The sequence below is a fragment of the Garra rufa genome, chromosome 3 (assembly GCF_049309525.1).
Source record: "Garra rufa chromosome 3, GarRuf1.0, whole genome shotgun sequence".
Taxonomy (NCBI): Eukaryota; Metazoa; Chordata; class Actinopteri; order Cypriniformes; family Cyprinidae; genus Garra; species Garra rufa.
Genome location: NC_133363.1, coordinates 57,516,711 through 57,537,196, shown reverse-complemented (window position 1 = coordinate 57,537,196; position 20,486 = coordinate 57,516,711). Strand labels below are relative to the sequence as shown.

Here is a 20,486-nt window from a genome sequence, read left to right as displayed (position 1 = left end):
GGCACATAAATTGCCTCGAGATGCTAGCTGTGTTCCAGGCCCTGAAGTATTTCCTTCCAGACCTAAGAAACCGCCACGTACTGGTCCGCACAGACAGCACTGCGGTAGTTTATTATATAAACCATCAAGGAGGGATCCGCTCACGCCCCTTGTTCAAGCTGGCGTACCGGATCCTCCTGTGGTCTCAAGGAAAGCTTCTCTCCCTGAGAGCAGTCCACATTCCTGGACATCTGAATGTGGGAGCAGACGTCCTGTCGAGGCAGGGGCCGAGGCCCGGGGAATGGATGCTTCACCCAGTAGTAGTGAAACAGATTTGGAGAAAGTTTGGCCAGGCTCAGGTGGACCTCTTCGCGACTCGAGAGACATCGCAATGTCCCCTCTGGTTCTCTCTAGTTCCTCCAGCTCCTCTTGGACTGGACGCTATGGTACAGACGTGGCCGAGGCTTCGTCTGTACGCCTTTCCCCCGATCGCTCTGCTCCCGGGAGTTCTGGAAAGAGTACGCCGGTTCCGAGTACGGCTGTTGCTAGTAGCCCCGTACTGGCCGGCCCGAGTATGGTTCTCAGACCTAGTCTCCCTCCTCGACGGCTCTCCATGGGAGATTCCCGTCAGGAGGGACCTCCTGTCTCAGGCTGGGGGCGCAGTTTGCCACCCCCACCCAGAGAGGTGGAAGTTATGGGTGTGGCCCCTGAGGGGGCGCAACTCATAGAAGCTGGTCTCTCAACCGAGGTTGTTGAGACCCTTCTTCAATCCAGAGCTCCCTCTACGAGGAAACTTTATGGCCTTAAGTGGAACCTGTTTGTTAGATGGTGCTACGAACACAGCTGTGACCCAGTTAACTGCCCGATCGGTACAGTTCTGGAGTTCCTACAAACTCGCCTCTCCGCAGGGCTAGCTCACTCCACTCTGAAGGTGTACGTGGCGGCTATATCTGCCTTCCACGCCCCTCACGGTGGCCTCTCAGTGGGCAGAGACCCCTTGGTCATTCGTTTCCTCCGTGGTGCACTCAGGTTGAGGCCTCGAGTGAAACCCAGGGTTCCCACGTGGGACCTAGCTGTCGTGCTAGAAGCTCTATGCAAGCCTCCATTTGAGCCCATAGAGGAGATCACAGATCGCATGCTTACCATTAAGACAGCGCTCTTGTTAGCTCTCACCTCTCTAAAGAGAGTAGGGGACCTTCAGGCCCTTTCAGTGGCCCCTTCTCACTTAGACTTTGCCCCTGGGATGGCCAAAGCTTTTCTTTACCCCAGAGTCGGGTACGTACCGAAGGTCCCGTCCCTAGCACCACAGCCTATCACGCTACAAGCGTTCTATCCTCCTCCTTTCCTGGAGCCGGATCACAGGAAGTTCAATTGCATGTGCCCAGTCAGAGCATTAGATGCATACGTCCACAGAGCTGCCCTGTGGCGCAAATCAGAACAGCTGTTCGTCTGTTATGGCCCTCCAAAGAAGGGCCTCCCGGCTGCTAAGCCTACTATTAGTAGATGGATCATTGATGCTATATCTACTGCTTATGAGTCCTCTGGTCTCCCATCACCGATCGGAATCAAGGCTCACTCCACTCGAGGCCTCTCAGCCTCGAAAGCTCTGACGGCAGGTGTCCCCATCCAGGACATCTGCAATGCTGCGGGTTGGTCCTCGCCCCTGACCTTCGTCAGGTTTTATGAAATCGACCTCAGAGCCGCTCCAGGCTCCTTCGTCTTAGACTCAACTTAGAGAAAAGCCACTAAGATCAGCCATCTCCCTAGCCAGGAGGAGACTTCTCTAGGCGCATTCTTTTAGTTAAAAGAAGAGAAGTCGCTACTCGCCACATCCTCCTCGTGTGCCTGAGGGCCGAGGAGCGTTTTTCGGATCTTTGAAGCCTTTTGTCCGTGGAAGACTAGACAAAAGACAATTCTCTCGTGTCCTGCGATGGTTTCCAGGCCGAGCTCACTCAGTCCCTCTTGGGCTGGCGAATTCCAGACAAAGGACTATTACTCCCCGTGGGCCTGAGGGCCGGGGATCACTTCACCTCTTGTCCGTAGAAAGCTAGACAAAGGTTCTCCCTCTCAAGCCCTGGTAGGCTCACCAGGCCAAGTTCATTCAGTCCCTCTTGCTCTGACGTAACCCCAGGCAAAGGACTAAGACTCCTCGAGTGCCTGAGGGCCGAGGAGTACCTCTCTCTACGGCTTACGACCTGGCAAGGCTAAGACAAAGTATGGCTCGGTCCCTCTTGTTCTGGCCTCCCCAGACAACGGACTAAGACTCCTCGCGTGCCCGAGGGCCGAGGAGTGCCCCTTGCATTGATTACGTAAGCCCAGTGGAAGGTCTGCTTTATCCTCGTGTGCCCGAGGGCCGAGGATCTTACAACCCTCTTGTCCGCGGAATGCTAGACAATGGTCCATTTCCCTCGCGTGCTGGCAAGATTACCAGACCGAGCGTAATTCGGTCCCTCTGATTCTGGCCTTTCCCAGACCAAGGACTAAGACTCCTCGTCTGCCTAAGGGCCGAGGAGTGCCTCTTGCACTGGATGGCTACCAGGTAGAGGCCCATACTGTCCTCCCCGTGTGCCTGAGGGCCGGGGACTGCAGTGCCCTCTTGTCCGCACAAAGCTAGACAAAGGCTTATTCTCTCGCGTCCTGGAGCAGTACCAGGCCGAGCTCTTGAGTCCCTCTTGCTCTGGCAGAACCCCAGACAAAGGACTACCTCTCCTCGTGAGCCCGAGGGCCGAGGAGTACCTCTCGTTCTGGCTGGCGACCAGACAGAGGTGGACCACCTGGCTGAGGTCCGTCTCTCCCTCTGCACCTATTAATGTAAACAGGCAAAGGTCGAGAACTCCATCCTCGTGAGCCCGAGGGCCGAGGATCATATCACCCTCTTGTCCGTGGAACACTAGACAATGGTTTATCTTCCTCGCGTTCTGGAAGTCCACCAGACCGAGTGTACTTCGGTCCCTCTGGTTCTGGCCTTTCCCAGACCAAGGACTAAGACTCCTCGTCTGCCCGAGGGCCGAGGAGTGCCTCCTGCACCGGCTGGCTACCAAGCAGAGGCCCATACTGTCCTCCCCGTGTGCCTGAGGGCCGGGGACTGCAGTGCCCTCTTGTCCGCACAAGGCTAGACAAAGGCTTATTCCCTCGCGTCCTGGCGGAGTCCCAGGCCGAGCTCTCGAGTCCCTCTTGCTCTGGCGGAACCCCAGACAAAGGACTACTTTCTCCTCGCGAGCCTGAGGGCCGAGGAGTACTCTTGAGGTCGAGTACACCGTCCTCGTGGGTCTGAGGACCGAGGACCACTTTCCTTCTGTCCACATAGACAGTGGTTATTGCAGTCCCTCTTGTTCTGGCTATCTCCCAGACAAAGGACTAAGACTCTGCGTGTGCCTGAGGGCCGCGGAGTACCTCTCGCTCTGGCTGGCGACCAGACAGAGGAAGACTACCTTTCCTCGTGTGCCCGAGGGCCGAGGTCCACAGGGCCTTCTTGTCCGCGGAATGCTAGACAAGGGCTCCTTTTCTTTCCACCCTGGTCAAGCAGACACAGCGCAGGGTCCTGGAGATTATGGGGGCGTTGGTAGTCTCGTTCCCCATAGCGTTTCTAGACGCGGCTCGAGTTCCCGGAAGGGAACGTCTCGGGTTACGTATGTAACCTTAGTTCCCTGAGGGAACGAGACGCCGCGTCTCGGACCATAATTCCCGCCCCTGCGGCGCTCGCTTCATTCCTTAGAGCTGCCGCGGGCTTCAAACGCACGTGCTTTATACTTCCTGGTCGATGACGTCACCGCGCCTGTGACGTCACTCCCGTCATTTCATTGGTTGTAGACATGATTCAGAGTGCGGCCCGCCAATGGCGTTCCCCCATAGCGTTTCTAGACGCGGCGTCTCGTTCCCTCAGGGAACTAAGGTTACATACGTAACCCGAGACGTTTGTGTTCTGCTGAAGAAACAAAGTCAACTACATCTTGGATGCCCTGAGGGTAAGCAGATAAACATCAAATTTTCATTTTTGGGTGAACTATCCCTTTAAGTCACAATTCTAAAAAATAGTCGCAGATCTATGAAATAAAGTCAGAATTGTGAAATATATATACTCCCAATGACATTTTTTCTCAGAATTTTCTCAGAGTTTATATCTTGCAATTCTGACTTTTTAATGCAGTTGCAAGTTAATGTCTCACAATTCTGAGAAAAAACTAAGAATTGTGAGATATAAACTCGCAATTACGGGAAAAAAGGCAGAATTGGGAGATGCAAAGTCACATTTGCAAAAAAAGTTTGAATTTCGAGTTTTTATCTCGCAATTCTGACTTTATTTCTCACAGTTGCAAGTTTATATCTCACAATTCTGAGAAAAAAGTACGAATTGTGAGATACCAAGTCACATTTGCAAAAAATGTGCAAAAATTTTATGAGTTTTTATCTCGCAATTCTGACTTTATTTCTCTCAGATGTGATTTCATATCATGCAATTCTGAGAAAAATAGTCAGAATTATAAAATTTAAACTCGCAATTGCAAGAAAAACTGCGAATTCTGAGAAATCAAGTTGCAGGTCTGAGAAATAAAGTTAGAATTGCAAAATGTAAACTCAAGACATTTTTCTCAGCATTGCTAGTTTATATTTCACAGTTATGACTTTTTTCTCAGAATTGCATGATATAAACTCGCAATTGCAAGAAAAAAGTCAGAATTGCAAGATACAAACTCGCATTTTCGAGAAAAAAAGTGATGACAGACATTTATAATGTTACAAAGACTTTCAGATAAATGCTGTTCTTCTGAACTTTCTTTTCATTAATCAATCTATCTATCTATCTATCTATCTATCTATCTATCTATATACCCAAGTTAATTGCATGTGTTGTTATTTTGTTTGTTGTGGAGAGATTTAGAGCTCAGATTATAATGAAAAGTTTGCTAGTGTGTTTTATTTTTGTGATTGATATTGAGATTAATTGACTAGTTCACTGAAATCATTAATTCAGCCTCATATTGTATCAAATAGTATTATTTTCAATTGGAACGCAAAATGTTTTTTTCTGAGCTATTTTCCAGTTGCTGCATATTTTCACAATTTTTCAAATTTACTACATGAGGTTGTAGATTAATATTTTTGTAAAGTTTAGTGACTCATTCACTGACTATTCCATTTTTGTTCTACTTCTAATTCTGTTTGCAAGCATATCAGGCCCTATTTGTGCTTTATTCATTGAAGGTCTTTATTATTCTTTCTGTATGAAGCACTGAAATAATGGCAGTGTCATAATGTCAGGCTATTCCAGGCTGTTCGGTGTTTTAGTTTTAAAATCGTTTTGCCTCTGAATTGTGTACAACACAGTTTATAAATAATCACCTAGCTGGCCACCTCCTGCCACCCAGAGAGCCAAACGTCAATCGGGATTTAGACTGTGTTTTGGTACTGGATGTATTTGTCATAGCACAATATGCTCTCCCGTTGGTCACTTTGGTAAGAAACCACCTGCCAAGAATATGAATGTGAATGCAAATGCAATCAGTTTGTTTTGCTTTTAGTCTATTGTTGACCTTGGTATCACAATGTAAGTTCTTAAACATGCTCTCTAGCAGAGTTCTGTAGAGTCTGTTGGTTAAAATCTGTTGCTTACACAATCTCCATCCAGCCCTGCGGGAGACATTAATGCAGTGAAGTCTGCGATGACCTCCTGATCTTTCACCAATGGAAAGAGTTTAGATATAAAAACCTTAAGTATGTATGCGAACAAAGGCCGCATGTGTTCCAGATTGCCCTGCGGATACTGCACTCATGCTTATGTAAAAATCCATTGGAAACCTTGGATATTGCATAATTGATATGGTGGGAGGAAACATATAGGAACTTGGGATGTGAACACTCACATGGAGCTAAATGTGTCTTGGAAAGACTGAAAGAAACATAAGTGGTGTCTAGTAAGAAAATGCTGTACATGATCTTATATATAAACTCGCAATTCGGAGAAATAAGATCACAATTCTGAGAAATGGTCGCAGAACTGAGAAATAAAGTCAGAATTGTGTAATATAGACTTACAATGACATTTTTGAGTCTATATCTCGCAATTCTGACTTTATAACATGCAACTGCAAGTTTATATCTTACAAGTCTGAAAAAAGTAAGAATTGTGAGATATAAACATGCAATTGCAAGAAAAAAGTCAGAATTCTGAAAAATAAAGTTGCAGATCTATGAAATAAAGTTAGAATTGTAAATACAAACTCACAATTGGAGGAAAGAAGTCAGAATTGTGAGATACAAACTCGCATTTGTAAAAAAAAGGCTGATTACTGAAATAAAGTCACAATTCCAAGAAATAAAGATCTTTGAAATTAAGTCAGGATTGCGAAATATAAACTCAAAGTGACATTTTTTTCTCAGAATTGCTAGTTTATATTTTAAAGTTTTCTCGCAATTGTGTTTATATCATTCAGTTCTGAGAAAATCACTCAGAATTGTGAGATATAAACTCACAATGACATTTTCTCTCTTATAATTGCGAGTTTAAATCTCGCAATTGTGACTTTTTTTCCTCAAAATTGAGAAAAATTGGTAGACTATAATGTCTACTAGAATGTTAAAAATGTTCCGTTTTAAGTAAATATTTAAAAATTGTTGTTTTGTAATTTATTTATTTTTTGAAAAGCAAGACAAAACTGTAAAAAGCACATTTTGGCTGTTTAATTTATGCCATGGTGAAAAAAATACAAAGGGGAAAAAACACAAAAAAAACATGTTCAGTAATCAGCCTTTGGCCCATTGTTTAATTTTATTCGGCTTCGGCCAAAAAATCTCATTTCGGTGCATCCCTAGTTTCTGGGCTACGAGCTGCTATTCTGAAAAAGAGGGCGGAGAGCAGCAACTCATTTGCAATTAAAGAGCCATGCACGAAAACAGCGTGTTTCTGCTTCCACTCAAAATAGACATTTTCAAAATGACATAAATAATCTGTGGGGTATTTTGAGCTGAAACTTCACAGATGCATTCGTAATTAAATATATATTTATATTATATAAATAAATATATATTTTCCTCCATGTGTTTCCCTCCTGCTGTGTAAGAGCTAAATGAGCTGCTCTGTGAAACAGCCAATCAGAGCAGAGCTCCTCATTATTATTCAGGAAACTTCCAAATAAGGCAATAACAGACCATTTCATTCTAGGGACAAATCCCAGGGTTGTAAATAGACCTGTTTCTGGAGAATTTTTGCCTTTACCTAAGCCATATACCTTCTATGTAGATATCAGAGAACAATTTAAAATAGTGTATCAGTGCATTCTATGGCACCTTTAAGTAGTATCCAAATCAAGCTCACTACATGACTGTACTACATAATAGAAACACACAGCTTTCAGTCATGTACCTCAGAACGTAAGGAGCGTTTGTGGTCACTATAACCCCTTCAGACCCTGACCGTGTCATTCTGATCATCATTACAACAAGAGGAAATTACTCTTGCAGGATTTCTTTGACAGAGACAAATTCAGACAGGGTGTTATGAAATGATGACTGTGGCTGTCTCATGTTTGTGGGTGGGTGGATCATCCCTCTTCAGACAGCATGTCTGTCTTCTCTGTCATGAGTCTGCCTGTCACTCCAGCCATATCTCCCAGCATTCCACACACCAGGTGCACTTGCCATCTCTCCAGACGTTGCCGTGCCAACGGCACTTGTTTCTTCTCGTTTTCTTTCCCCGGGGATGAAAAGTCAAAGGCGGCTATTCGTCTCCCCCCTCTGGCAGCCATATTACTACCAACTCATCATAGGTCTATTAGGTCTGGAGTCCTTCAGTTCCACTGTGACTCGTAATAACTGGAGGGGTGAAGATGCTGTTAGCACGCATTTGCGCACCGATTTTTCTGTATAGTTGGAAATCATGAACCGGTTCCTTTTAAAAGCTGGTTTCATTTATTACAGAGATGCTGGTTCATGAATGTGTGCATTTACTCTCTGAAAAGAGCACAAAAAATGTTTGTAGCATTCATTTGTGAACGATTTGCTTGCTTGAATCTCATCTTTTAAATGAATGAAATGTAATAAGCTTAAAAATCAAACTAGATTTGTTATTGTGTTGTGTTTACTCAAAGGTTCAGGGTCAAAACTAACTGGTCCATATGTAGTTAAAGTTACACACTCCGTTATTAAAGAATCATTACTGGAGTTAAGAAACTTTTATCTTATTTCATTTTTACAGTTATATTTCTCAAAGTGCCTATGCTTTGATTTTATTTATTAATTTCTCTTATTTTAGTATTTTTGTAATGTGCTTTTGTCATTACTATAATGACAAAAGGTTTTAAAATGTATTAATCTTATGTACTTTTATAGTGAGAGAGAGTCTAATTGTTTAGTATCATTTATATACTATTATAGTATTTATTCATATTTAAATATTTTGATTTAGCTTTTTTATATTTTAATTTTAGTTGAAGTTTTGTTATCTGCTTTTGTGATTTTTTTCTGCTTTAATATTTATTTTTTATTTCAGTCATTTTTGATTGTTTTAGTAATTTTAGTCATTTATTTTAGTTAGTAGTTCAGTTATTTAAGTTTAGTATCATTTCTAAACTCAGTATTTATTCATATTTTAATATTTTGAATTTGCTTTTTTATATTTTAATTTTAATTTAAGCTTTTTCAGTTGTTATTTGCTTTAAGTTTTATTTATTTTGTTATTGGCTTTTGTGATTTTTTTTCTACTTTTGTCATATTTTTCTGCTTTATTATGTATATTTCAGTAATTTTTTATTGTTTTATTATTTTAGTTAGGAGTTCAGTAGTAGTTAAGTTCTTTTCGTTTTATTTTAGTTAACATTTTTGCAATTTTGTTATTTGAGTTATTTGTGACCTGAGACTCGAACCCGCAACCTCTGGGTTACAAGTCAGACTCTCTAACCATTAGGCCACGGCCACTAAATTTAGTAATTTTAGTACTTTATTTCAGCTAGTAGTTCAGTTATTTCAGTTTAGTATCATTTATATACATAATAGTATTTATTCATATTTAATATTTTAAATTAGCTTTTTTAATATTTTAATTTTAGTTGAAGTTTTGTTACTTTTGTTATCTGCTTTTGTGATTTTATTTCTACTTTTGTCATATTTTTCTACTTTAATATTTATATTTTTATTTCAGTCATTTTTGATTGTTTTAGTAATTTTAGTACTTTATTTCAGTTAATAGTTAATTCATTTATATACTATTATATTATTTATTTATATTTTAATATTTTAAATAAGTTTTAATTTTTAATTTTAGTTTAAGTTTTATTAATTGTTATTTGCTTTTGTGATTTTTTTTCTACTTTTGTCATATTTTTCTGCTTTAATATGTATATTTTTATTTCAGTCATTTTTGATTGTTTTGTTATTTTAGTTAGGAGTTCAGTAGTAGTTAAGTTCTTTTAGTTCAGTATTATTTATATACTATTATATTATTTTTTATATTTTAATATTTTAAATAAGTTTGAATTTTTTATTTTAGTTAACATTTTTGCAATTTTGTTATCTGAGTTATTTGTGACCTGAGACTCGAACCCGCAACCTCTGGGTTACAAGTCAGACTCTCTAACCATTAGGCCACGGCCACTAAATTTAGTAATTTTAGTACTTTATTTCAGCTAGTAGTTCAGTTATTTCAGTTTAGTATCATTTATATACATAATAGTATTTATTCATATTTTAATATTTTAAATTAGCTTTTTTAATATTTTAATTTTAGTTGAAGTTTTGTTACTTTTGTTATCTGCTTTTGTGATTTTATTTCTACTTTTGTCATATTTTTCTGCTTTAATATTTATTTATTTTTTTCAGTCATTTTTGATTGTTTTAGTAATTTTAGTACTTTATTTCAGTTAATAGTTAATTCATTTATATACTATTATATTATTTATTTATATTTTAATATTTTAAATAAGTTTTAATTTTTAATTTTAGTTTAAGTTTTATTAATTGTTATTTGCTTTTGTGATTTTTTTTCTACTTTTGTCATATTTTTCTGCTTTAATATTTATATTTTTATTTCAGTCATTTTCGATTGTTTTAGTAATTGTATTACTTTATTTCAGTTAGTAGTTAAGTCATTTATATACTATTATATTATTTATTTATATTTTAATATTTTAAATAAGTTTTAATTTTAGTTTGTTTTTGCAATTTTGTTATTTGCTTTAGTAATTTTTTTTTTACTTTAGTAATTTTGTTATCTGCTTTTGTGATTTTTTTCTGCTTTTTTCATATTTTAGTTCAGTATCATTTATATATTATTTATTACGTTTTTGCAATTTTGTTATTTGCTTTTGTAATTTTTTTACTTTAGTAATTTAGTTTTCTGCTTTTGTGATTTTTTTTCTGCTTTTTTCATATTTTAGTTCAGTATCATTTATATATTATTATATTATTTATTACGTTTTTGCAATTTTGCTATTTGCTTTTGTGATTTTTGTGATTTTTTTACTTTAGTAATTTTGTTATCTTCCTTTGCGATCTTTTTTCTGCTTTTTTCATATTTTTTTGCTTTAATATTTATATTTTATTTCAGTCATTTTTGATTGTTTTAGTAATTTTAGGTCTTTATTTCAGTTTATTTCAGTTAGTAGTTCAGTTATTTCAGTTTAGTATCATTTATATACTATTATAGTATTTATTCATATTTTAATATTTTGCTTTTATTTTTATATTTTAATGTTAGTTTAAGTTTTAGTAGTTTTCTTACTTGCTTTTGTAATTTTTGTCATTTAATATTTAGAATTTTATTTCACTCATTTTTGACTATTTAAAAAAATTATAATTTTTGTTCAGATTTAAGCTTTATTTCAATTACCCAAGAAGTTTTTATTCATTTTAGAATTGCTTTTGGTTCATAGTACAAACTTAGGACCAAAATATAGTATCTTAGAAGGCAGCATGCTCATGCAAATTACTTTTAGAGTCTTTTGCATCAAGAAAATGCTTATAATTCATTTAAAATGCTGCTTTGCATAGGCAGCTCACTAGGTTTTTGAACAAATCCTTGGTGTTTGTAGGAGCATTTCGCTTTTGTTTTTGTTTTTAAGACTGAATTACTTCCTCCAAAGCACTAAGGGATCATTAATGAAATCATTAGGGACTCTTAAGTTGCCTGAAAATCATTAAGAAATAAGTAAGTGGAATTGGAAATTGAAATGCAATCATTACATTCCTTTCGATTCCCATCCACGGTTTTATTGATCTGTTAATGTGTCCTTGTGTCTGTTCTCTTTATGCTTTCTGCTCTACATATTCTCTCAGTTGTTTTGGTATTTACCTCATTGTTTCCTTTATTTTATTTTTTGCCTTTTTGCCACTGATAGAAAAACAGAAATAGGAAAGAAAATGATGCAACACAGACACATTTGCAAAACCTCTGACTTCTCTCTGTTTTTTAGACTCCAATTCATTTGTTACTGTTTTCTCATCAAAATTCATATGTTAGACCCTTTAGCTGTGGCGATAATTGTGTTTGTGCTTCGGCTTTCTTTTGATCTAAATTATTTTGTTCAAAAAGCACTCTTTTATCGCACAGGTTTTCCATCCTTTTATCTCTTTCCTGTTCTGAACAGAGTAAAGACGTAAAGCTTGTCTCACAGCAGCATTACTGTTGTGTGCTTTCTTCATACACTTCATCTCAAGCAGAACATTGTCAGATTCGTTCTGTGATGTTCTTTGTCTTGCATTTATTATTTATTCTAAATCTCCACAGAACTGTAATGTCCTTGTATTACAACTATGGGACTATTTTATAAGCTTTCCAGTAAGGACAGACTGTAGCTCAATGTGACTTTACTACGGCTCTTTTTCAAAAAGGTAATTGTGAACTTTTATATCTCACTATTGCAAGTTATAACTCATAATTGTGAGTTTCCATATCACATTTTGTACTTTTTTTTCCTCCTAATTTTGAATTTGTCTCATTTTTTCCCACCATTTTTCTCTGAATTAAGTTTATATCTCGCAAATGTCAGTTATAAACTCAAGATTGCTACTTTACACCTCAAAATTCTGACTTCTTTTTTTCAAAATCTGAGATTACATCTCACATTTCTGTTTTTTGTATCTCAGTTATGCCTTTTATCTCACAATTCTGTCTTTTTATTTCAGAATTGCAACTTTATGTCTTGCATTTCAGACTTCTTTTTCACAATTGCCAGTTTATATCTCAAAACTGCAAGTTATAAACTTGTACTCGTGAGTTTACATCTTAAAATCCTACTTCTTTCTCTGAATTCTGAAATTACATCTTTTTCTGAATGATGTTTTGATGTTTTTTTGTTTCTGCCATGAAATACGAATAAAAAGGTAATTGTGAAATTTATTTCACAATTGTCAGATGTTCTTTGTCTTGCATTTATTATTTATTCTAAATCTCCACAGAACTGTAATGTCCTTGTATTACAACTATGGGACTATTTTTGAGCTTTCCAGTGAGGACAAAGGTCAGGCTGTAGCTCAATGTGACGTTACTAAGGCTCTTTTCCCAAATGAACTATGAACTGTGTACTATATACACTACCACAGTTTCACAAAAAAATTAAGCAGCAACTGTTTTCAACATTGATGTTAATCAGAAATGTTTCTTGAGCAGCAAATCAGCCTATTAGAACAATTTCTGAAGGATTGTGTGTAGTCGCGATTCGTCGTTTCTAATCCACTATTTTATTTTTTCAAATGTTCAATTTTATTTTGCCGGTGTCGAGTAACCAGCAAAATACCGGAAGTGGCTCATTTCACGGACGAGATTCCATAAAACGCATTATTTTTCATAAAACGCATTGTTTTCCAAGGCTTCATTATATATTAAACCCAATTAAGCATAATTGTGAATTTACAAATGCTACGATTCAGATAAATAAATAAATAATCACGGCTGCTCCATTCACAGTATGCTGTTCCACAAGAACTGTTATCATTTACATGTGGTGAGCGTTTTAAACTCCATCTCGGCATGTTGTTGTACGTTTGGGTTTATTATAACATTCATCTGGGAACTCAACCTGCTCCATTTCATCAGATTTGTAAGGTAAATCATTTATAAACCTCTTTCTCATGCTAAGTGTTTGTCGCGATTTCAAAATAAAAGTTTAAACCCTCACTCGTTTATACATTTTGATGTCCACATATTCGTTAAATTACTGTGGCTATAGCATTTCTGTGGTAAAGATATGGCAAAACATTAAAGATTAAAGTGGACATTTGATTTTAATGTTGTTTAGTCAATATCAAACAAGGATTAGATCTTGCAGTGAAGTGTAAAAACAATCGTCAGGGCGTTGGCGCCCTCTGCAGGCCTTTGTTTACACTTTACGCATTTCAACAGTTTTCTGCTATAAAGCCATGTGATTTCTTGCTTTTGATTCTTTATTTGAAATTATTAATATTAACTCACTGCTATTATATATATATTTTAAGTAATTTTAAAGGCTATTGTTAACTTGCATCTATTTTTATTACCACACAAAAAATTATTATAATTATAGGACCCTATGAAATCCATTTTATTTTCGAATTAATTTTTTCCGTTAGAATTTTTTTATACTCTGTTTTAATAGTAAAATTGTTTTGTTTTGTTTTTCCAATAAAAATCTGTCTAATTAATTAAATTTTACAGTTTTATTTTAACCAAATTCTTTTTCAGTACTTTTCTGGATTTCATTTTAATGGTTTCATTAAATTTTAATAATCAAAAGCATCTCCAATTAATTGGTTTTATTCAAAACAAAATGTTCTTAAGTAAAGTTGTTGATTTTTTGTGAAAAATTGTTCGTTTAGAATAATCGATTAATCAAAGATCATGTGACACTGAAGACTGGAGTAATGATGCTGAAAATTCAGCTTTGCATCAGTGGAATAAATTACATTTTAAAATATATTACAATAAAAAGAGGTTATTTTAAATTGTAAAAATATGTAACAATATTGCTGTTTTTACTGTATTTTTTACTGTAACATATGGTTTTTAAATCATTAAGAAATCACACCAACCTTAAACTTTTAAATTGGCTACTGTATGTTGCTTTTATTTTGTTAGACGCACAGCTTTAATCCTCAATGACTGTCACACTTTTTTGTGTGTGTCGGATGGTGTAGTTACAGCATCAACCAGCAGGTTCCAACAAGCAAATGTTAACCAAAACCTAGTTGCAAACAAATAATTGCACTACAGGCAACAGAGGACTTGCTGTTCTCTGTGCATATAAAGTTTGTAAGACTTGGGGAGAGTCTTTAATGCTACATGCTATAAAAAGTGACACTTTTCTCATGTGGTTCTTCTCCAGATCTAATAAACCTAGCCCTAAAGGTCAGACCCCAGACGAGAGCAGCCGCCGGACAGACGCTAACTCCTCCGTCTCAGACCTGGCCAACTCCGTCACCAGTGATATGCTGATGGTAACGGGAACCTTTGGTTGTGTACTGTTTTTCTATTGAAGCTTATTTCTGCCACAGAACAAAATATCTTTTAATATTCATCTTATCTTACAATTAAGGCTGTTTTAGTTTTCTCTGTTTTCTTAGTTGTGAGTTTATGGCCCAGTTTCATAGACAGGGCTTAGCCTAAACCAAGATTAGGCCATAGTTCAATTAAGACATTTAAGTCATTTTTATAAACGTGCCTTGAAAAAAAAAAAAAAAAAAAACTGGTGTGAAAGTTGAAAGTTATAAACTGGTAATTGTGTTTACATCTAAATTTTTTTCTCTTCTGAATTCTGAGATTACATACATTTTGTTTCACAATTCTGACTTTTTTCTCACAATTGCAAGTTTATATCTCACTATTGCAAGTTATAACTGATAAAGTTTACATGTCAAAATTTGTACTTTTTTTCTCCTAATTCTGAATTCGTCTAAAAAAAAAGTTCCCATTTTTCTCTGAATTGAGTTTATATCTCGCAAATGCAAGTTATAAACTCAAAATTGCTACTTTACACCTCGAAATTCTGACTTTTTTCTTCAAAATGTGAGATTACATCTCACATTTCCTTTTTTTCATATCTCAGTTATGACTTTTTTCCTTACAATTCTGACTTTTGATTTCAGAATTGCAAGTTTATGTCTTGCATTTTAGACGTATACTCTCACAATTGCGAGTTTATATCTCACATTTGCAAGTTATAAACTTATAATTGCAAGTTTACACCTCAAAACAGAATTTATTGCTTCAAAATCTCACATTTCAGGGTTTTTTTTTTGTTCTGCCACTGAATAAAAAAATATAATTGCAACTTTTTATCTCATCTATGCCTTTTTTCTCACAATTCTGACTTTTCATTTCAGAATTGCAAGTTTCAGACTTCTTTCTCACAATTGCCAGTTTATATCTCAAAATTGCAAGTTATAAACTTGTACTCGTGAGTTTACATCTCAAAATCTATTCTAAAATTACATCTCACTATTCAGTTTTTTTGTTTCTGTTATGAAATACAAATAAAAAGGTAATTGTGAATTTTATTTCATAACTGTTTCTGCCATTAAACAAAAAGGTAATTGCAACTTTTTAGCTTTTTTTATATCTCACTACACAAGTTATGTTATAATCACGTAACTGTGAGTTTACATATCGAAATTTTGACTTTTTTTCTCCTAATTCTAATTTTGTCAGATTTTTTCCCCTTTTTTCTCTGAAAAAGCAAGGTATAAACTCACAATTTTAAAAAAGTTAAAAAAAATTAAAAAAATTTTTTAAAAGTTTACACCTCGAAATTCTTACTTTTTTCTTCAAAATCAGAGACATTTCTGATTTTTTTGTTTCTGCCATTGAATAAAAATAAGGTAATTCCAACTTTATATCTCACAATTCTGCATTTTTTTCTCACAATTGCCAGTTTATTTCATAAATTGCAAGTTGTAAACAAACATCTTAAAATTCAGATATTTTTCTTTCTAAATTACATTTCACTATTCTGTTTTTTGTTTCAGCCATGAAATAAAAAAGGTCATTGTGAATTTTATTTCACAAATTAGATTTTTTTTCTCACAATTGTGAGTCTATCTCACAATTTTAAGATGAGTTTACATTTCTGAGTTTATGTCTCACATTTTTAAAAAAATTTCTGCAATTGCTTTAAAGAAAAAGTAATATACTTTTATAAGTTATAATTGCAATGTGGGTTAACTTCTCGAAATTTTTCTCACAATTCTGAACTGCAAGTTTATATTTCACATTTCAGACTTTTTTTTACAATTACCAGTATATATCTCATAATTGCAAGTTATAAACTTGTAATTATGAGTACAGTACATACTGTATGTGTGTGTGCTGTGTATATTTATTATGTATATATAAATACACACACGTGTGTGTGTGTGTGTGTGTGTGTGTGTGTGTGTGTGTGTGTGTGTGTGTGTGTGTGTGTGTGTGTGTGTGTGTGTGTGTGCGCGTGTATGTGTGCGTGTGTGTGTGTGTGTGTGTGTGTGTGTGTGTGTGTGTGTGTATATTAGGGGTGGGCATAGATTAATTTTTTTAATCTAGATTAATCTAGATTAAATCTTGGAATTAATCTAGATTAATCTAGATTAAAATGGCTAATTTGAATTCTGCTGAAGGCATTCAGAATATGTGTGCTACCCAAATAATGACTTAAAGTCTTTGAGAATGGATCATAAAGCTCATAAAGCTGTTCTATGATAATTTGTTGATGAAAATAAATTATGTTCAATTAGATGTACTTGTGTTTACTAACTAACTAACAATGAAATTATTTTTTCTACCTAATAGATTGTGTTTTTTTTAACGTCAACACCTACCCAGCCCATTACATGTTACACCGTACTTTTATTTTGACAGGTTGCCGTGAAGTTTCTGTGTCATACAGTATGATATGATGCTAGTTTTCATTAAAATGAAACGGTAAAAGTGACACTCACAGCAGTTTGGGAGATTGAGTTTATCTGTTCATGTGAGATGAAAATGCCAAAAATTACCGGGAGCGTCACGTGTGTTTCAGTATGAGTGTAGTAAAAGCTCGTCTCCGCAATGCATACATACAGCTAGGCAAACGGAACATATCGGATTCATATTAAAACGGTCTTTTTGCATTTCAGTTTTCACATACACTAGTCCATATCGCGATTTGAATTAAGTGACTGACCAACATTTGATTTATGAATCCAAAAAACGACGAATTTACGTGGCATTTTGCGCTATAGTAGATTCGGTTTTTATGAATGGAGGACGACGCGACCCCGTCTGTGTTTTGGCGGAGGAGACTTAAACGCGCGACCATATTCTATAGTCTTCGGTATACATCCGCGTTAAACTATCAAGGTGAAAGTCATCATAGCTTGCGTAGTTTAGACCCAGCTCCCAACCCAAATTTGAGAATAGATTAACGGCGATATTTTTTTTATCGTGCGATAAGAGTTTCACGTTAACGCAGCACGTTAACGCCGATAACGGCCCACCACTAGTGTATATATATATATATATATATATATATATATATATATATATATATATATATATATATATATATATATATATATATATATATTATACTTGTATGTAATTTAGATTATATATACATATTTTATATATGAATCTAACATTTTCCTTAATATATACATGTATGTGTGAGTATTTATATATACATAATAAATATACACAGACAGTACACTCTTATAGACAAACTTTTATTTTGGATGCACCTAATTGCAATCAATCATTTGACAGCCTTTTTTCTATAAATTCTGAGCTTACATCTCAGAATTTTGACTTTATTCTCAGAATTCTTGGATTACATACAAAAAAAAAAAAGCTAATTGTTACTTTAGCTCAAAATTGCAACTTCTTTGTCTCACAACTGTGAGTTTATATATCACAATTCAGACATTTCTTTTTAGAATTGCTCATTAATGTCTCACAGTTGTGAGCAGGACTGCAAGAAATTGTTTATGTTTTTATTCCATGGTGGCAGTGAGCTTCCATAATTTTCTTTTTGTTTTGTCTCTCTGAAGCAGCACTAGTTTTGATGTGAATCCTTTAAACACAGGGATGCCTCATGTGTAATTGGTGTTCTCCCTTACTGCAGTCAGTCACACAGTGAGATGTGTCAAAGAGAACTTACCTCCACAAAAGCCCCGTAATTAGAACTGGTACAATGTGCTGCGGGGACGCGGACGACGGCCTTCACAGGGTCTGCGTGTCATTACGTGGGTGGTAAGGCGTTTTTAAAGAGATGTGATGAGGGCTAATGACGGTGCTTCCTCTTTAAGAGGGTGCCAGAAGCTCTTGTAAGAGTCCCAATGGGGGGGATCCGGGCATCGGGGCATGGCATGTCAAATTAAGCCCAACTTTTAGCCAAGGTCCTGACACGGATGGGAGTTCATTAATTCGATATGCTGCTGCTTGTCAGACCACTTTAAGTGATGGATCGCTAAGGTGTTTGTAAAGACCACCAACCAGTTCCCAACTTTTCGCCCTTCACCACATATTAATGTGAAGGCAACAGCATTTCGCAAATCGTTAGAGAGCATCCCGGCAGCACTGGAGTGTTTTGTTAGTCATGTTTAGGCAGCAGGGGAGTCTGTTACATTAGTAACCCTTATTCAAACCAGTAGTCACTAACAAATCAATATTGTGACACACAAGAGACTCGACTTGGAAGGTTTCAGTAGAGCATGCTGTTAAGCTAATTTCTTCTCATTAACAAAAATAAAAAGAAAGTAAACATGCCAAGCATAAATGATTGTTTAGCATTTTGGTATTTAAAAATTAGTGCTTTTGACTGATTCATTAAAAGAACCGGTTCACAAGAGTCATCTGTTCAGGAATCAGATTCAATGTCATCATTAATTAATATTTTGAATTTACTTTTATTTTTATATTTTCTGTTTTATTTTTAGTTTCAGTGGTTTTATTATGTGTTTTTGCTATATTAGTTTTTGTTTTTTATTAAAAAAAAAATCTGTTTAGGTTAATTTTTATTTCAGTTTTAGTAATTTTAGTACTTTTAGCTTTTGACTTTTTGTCTCATAACTGGCAACTATTTAATACGGTATTTAAACCGCTAAAAGAATCTGTTCAGAAATCAAATTCATTGCTGTTTTAGTATTGTTTATCTATTAGTATTTATTAATATTTTAAATTGGCTTTTATTTTTGTATTTTCAGTTTTATTTTAGTTCAGTGGTTTTTATTATGTATTAGTTAGTATTATACTGCTAGTATTTATTCATATTTAAAATTTCCTTTTATTTTTATATTTATTTATTATATAATATTTGTTATTTTTGTACATTTCTATCTAGCTTATTTTATTTCAGTTTAAGTTATTTTAGTCATTTTTGTTCTTCAGCTTAAACGTAATTTAATTCACTCATTTGCCAACACAACTTTTTATTTCATATATTAATATTTGTTTTATTTCTTTTTTATTTCATTTCTTTATCTCAGTTACTAGTTAAATAGTTTTAGTTGTAGTTAAGTAACTAAACAGCCAGCAGAAACACCATAGAAAGATGTTGTGTTAGTTTATTCTTTGTATTATGTTGCATTACCCAGTCATTTATTTCATAAAATTAAATACAAATAGTGTAAAAATAATTTATTTAGCCGCTGTACACAATTCAGTTATGGTGCATGATGCACTGAAATGTGGTTTTGTTAAAAATGATTTAATGTGAAGTGATTGGGTGATTTAATGACAATCTTGTCCACTTTGTATTGTAAGTTGTCCCCAGGCTCTGAGGAAGAGGAGCACGAAGGACCCGTGTGCGAAAAGTTGGGACGTATCCAATTTAGCGTGGGATACAGTTTTCAAGACTCCACACTGACAGTGAAAATCCTGAAGGGTCAGGAGCTACCTGCGAAAGATTTCTCCGGCACTTCAGATCCGTTTGTCAAAATCTACCTTCTGCCTGACAAGAAGCACAAACTTGAGACTAAGGTCAAAAGAAAGAACCTCAACCCTCACTGGAACGAGACCTTCCTGTTTGAAGGTCAGTATGAACTATGAAATACTGCAAGTATCTTCTGTAGCTTCTGAAAGGCAGTATTGATATTTAGGCAAAATAAGAAAAATGTACACATCTTTATTTTGTTCAAAAGTTTTCACCCCCGGCTCTTAATGCATAGTTTTTGCTTCTGGAGCATCAGTGAGCATTTGAACCTTCTGTAATAGTTGCATATGAGTCTCTCAGTTGTCCTCAGTGTGAAAAGATGGATCTCAGAATCATACAGTTATTGTTGGAAAGGGTTCAAGTACACAAAAATGCTGAAAAACCAAAGAATCTGTGGGACCTGAAGGATTTTTCTGAAGAACAGAGGACACTTTGACTGCTCAGGACAAACAAGACTCATGAACAACTATAACTAAACAAAAAAAAACAGCTGTGGATCATTCAGGTAACAACACAGTATTAAGAATCAAGTGTATGTAAACTTTTGAACGCGGTCATTTTTATAAATCCAACTATTATTTTCTCTTGTGGACTATATGTAAATGTCTTATGTGGAATATCTTATTCAGGTCAGTACTAAATAAAAAATAACATGCATTT

The 20,486-nt window shown here is 35.7% G+C and overlaps 1 protein-coding gene across 1 annotated transcript in view; it reads left to right on the top strand.

Annotated features, from left to right (window-relative positions):
- syt7b (synaptotagmin VIIb) overlaps positions 1–20,486 on the top strand; it is a 141,402-nt gene that overhangs the window by 107,395 nt on the left and 13,521 nt on the right. The window contains exons 9-10 of the mRNA XM_073836714.1: positions 14,268–14,379; positions 19,658–19,925. Coding sequence (XP_073692815.1) covers positions 14,268–14,379; positions 19,658–19,925 — 380 coding nt within the window. The remainder of the gene's footprint in view (positions 1–14,267; positions 14,380–19,657; positions 19,926–20,486) is intronic.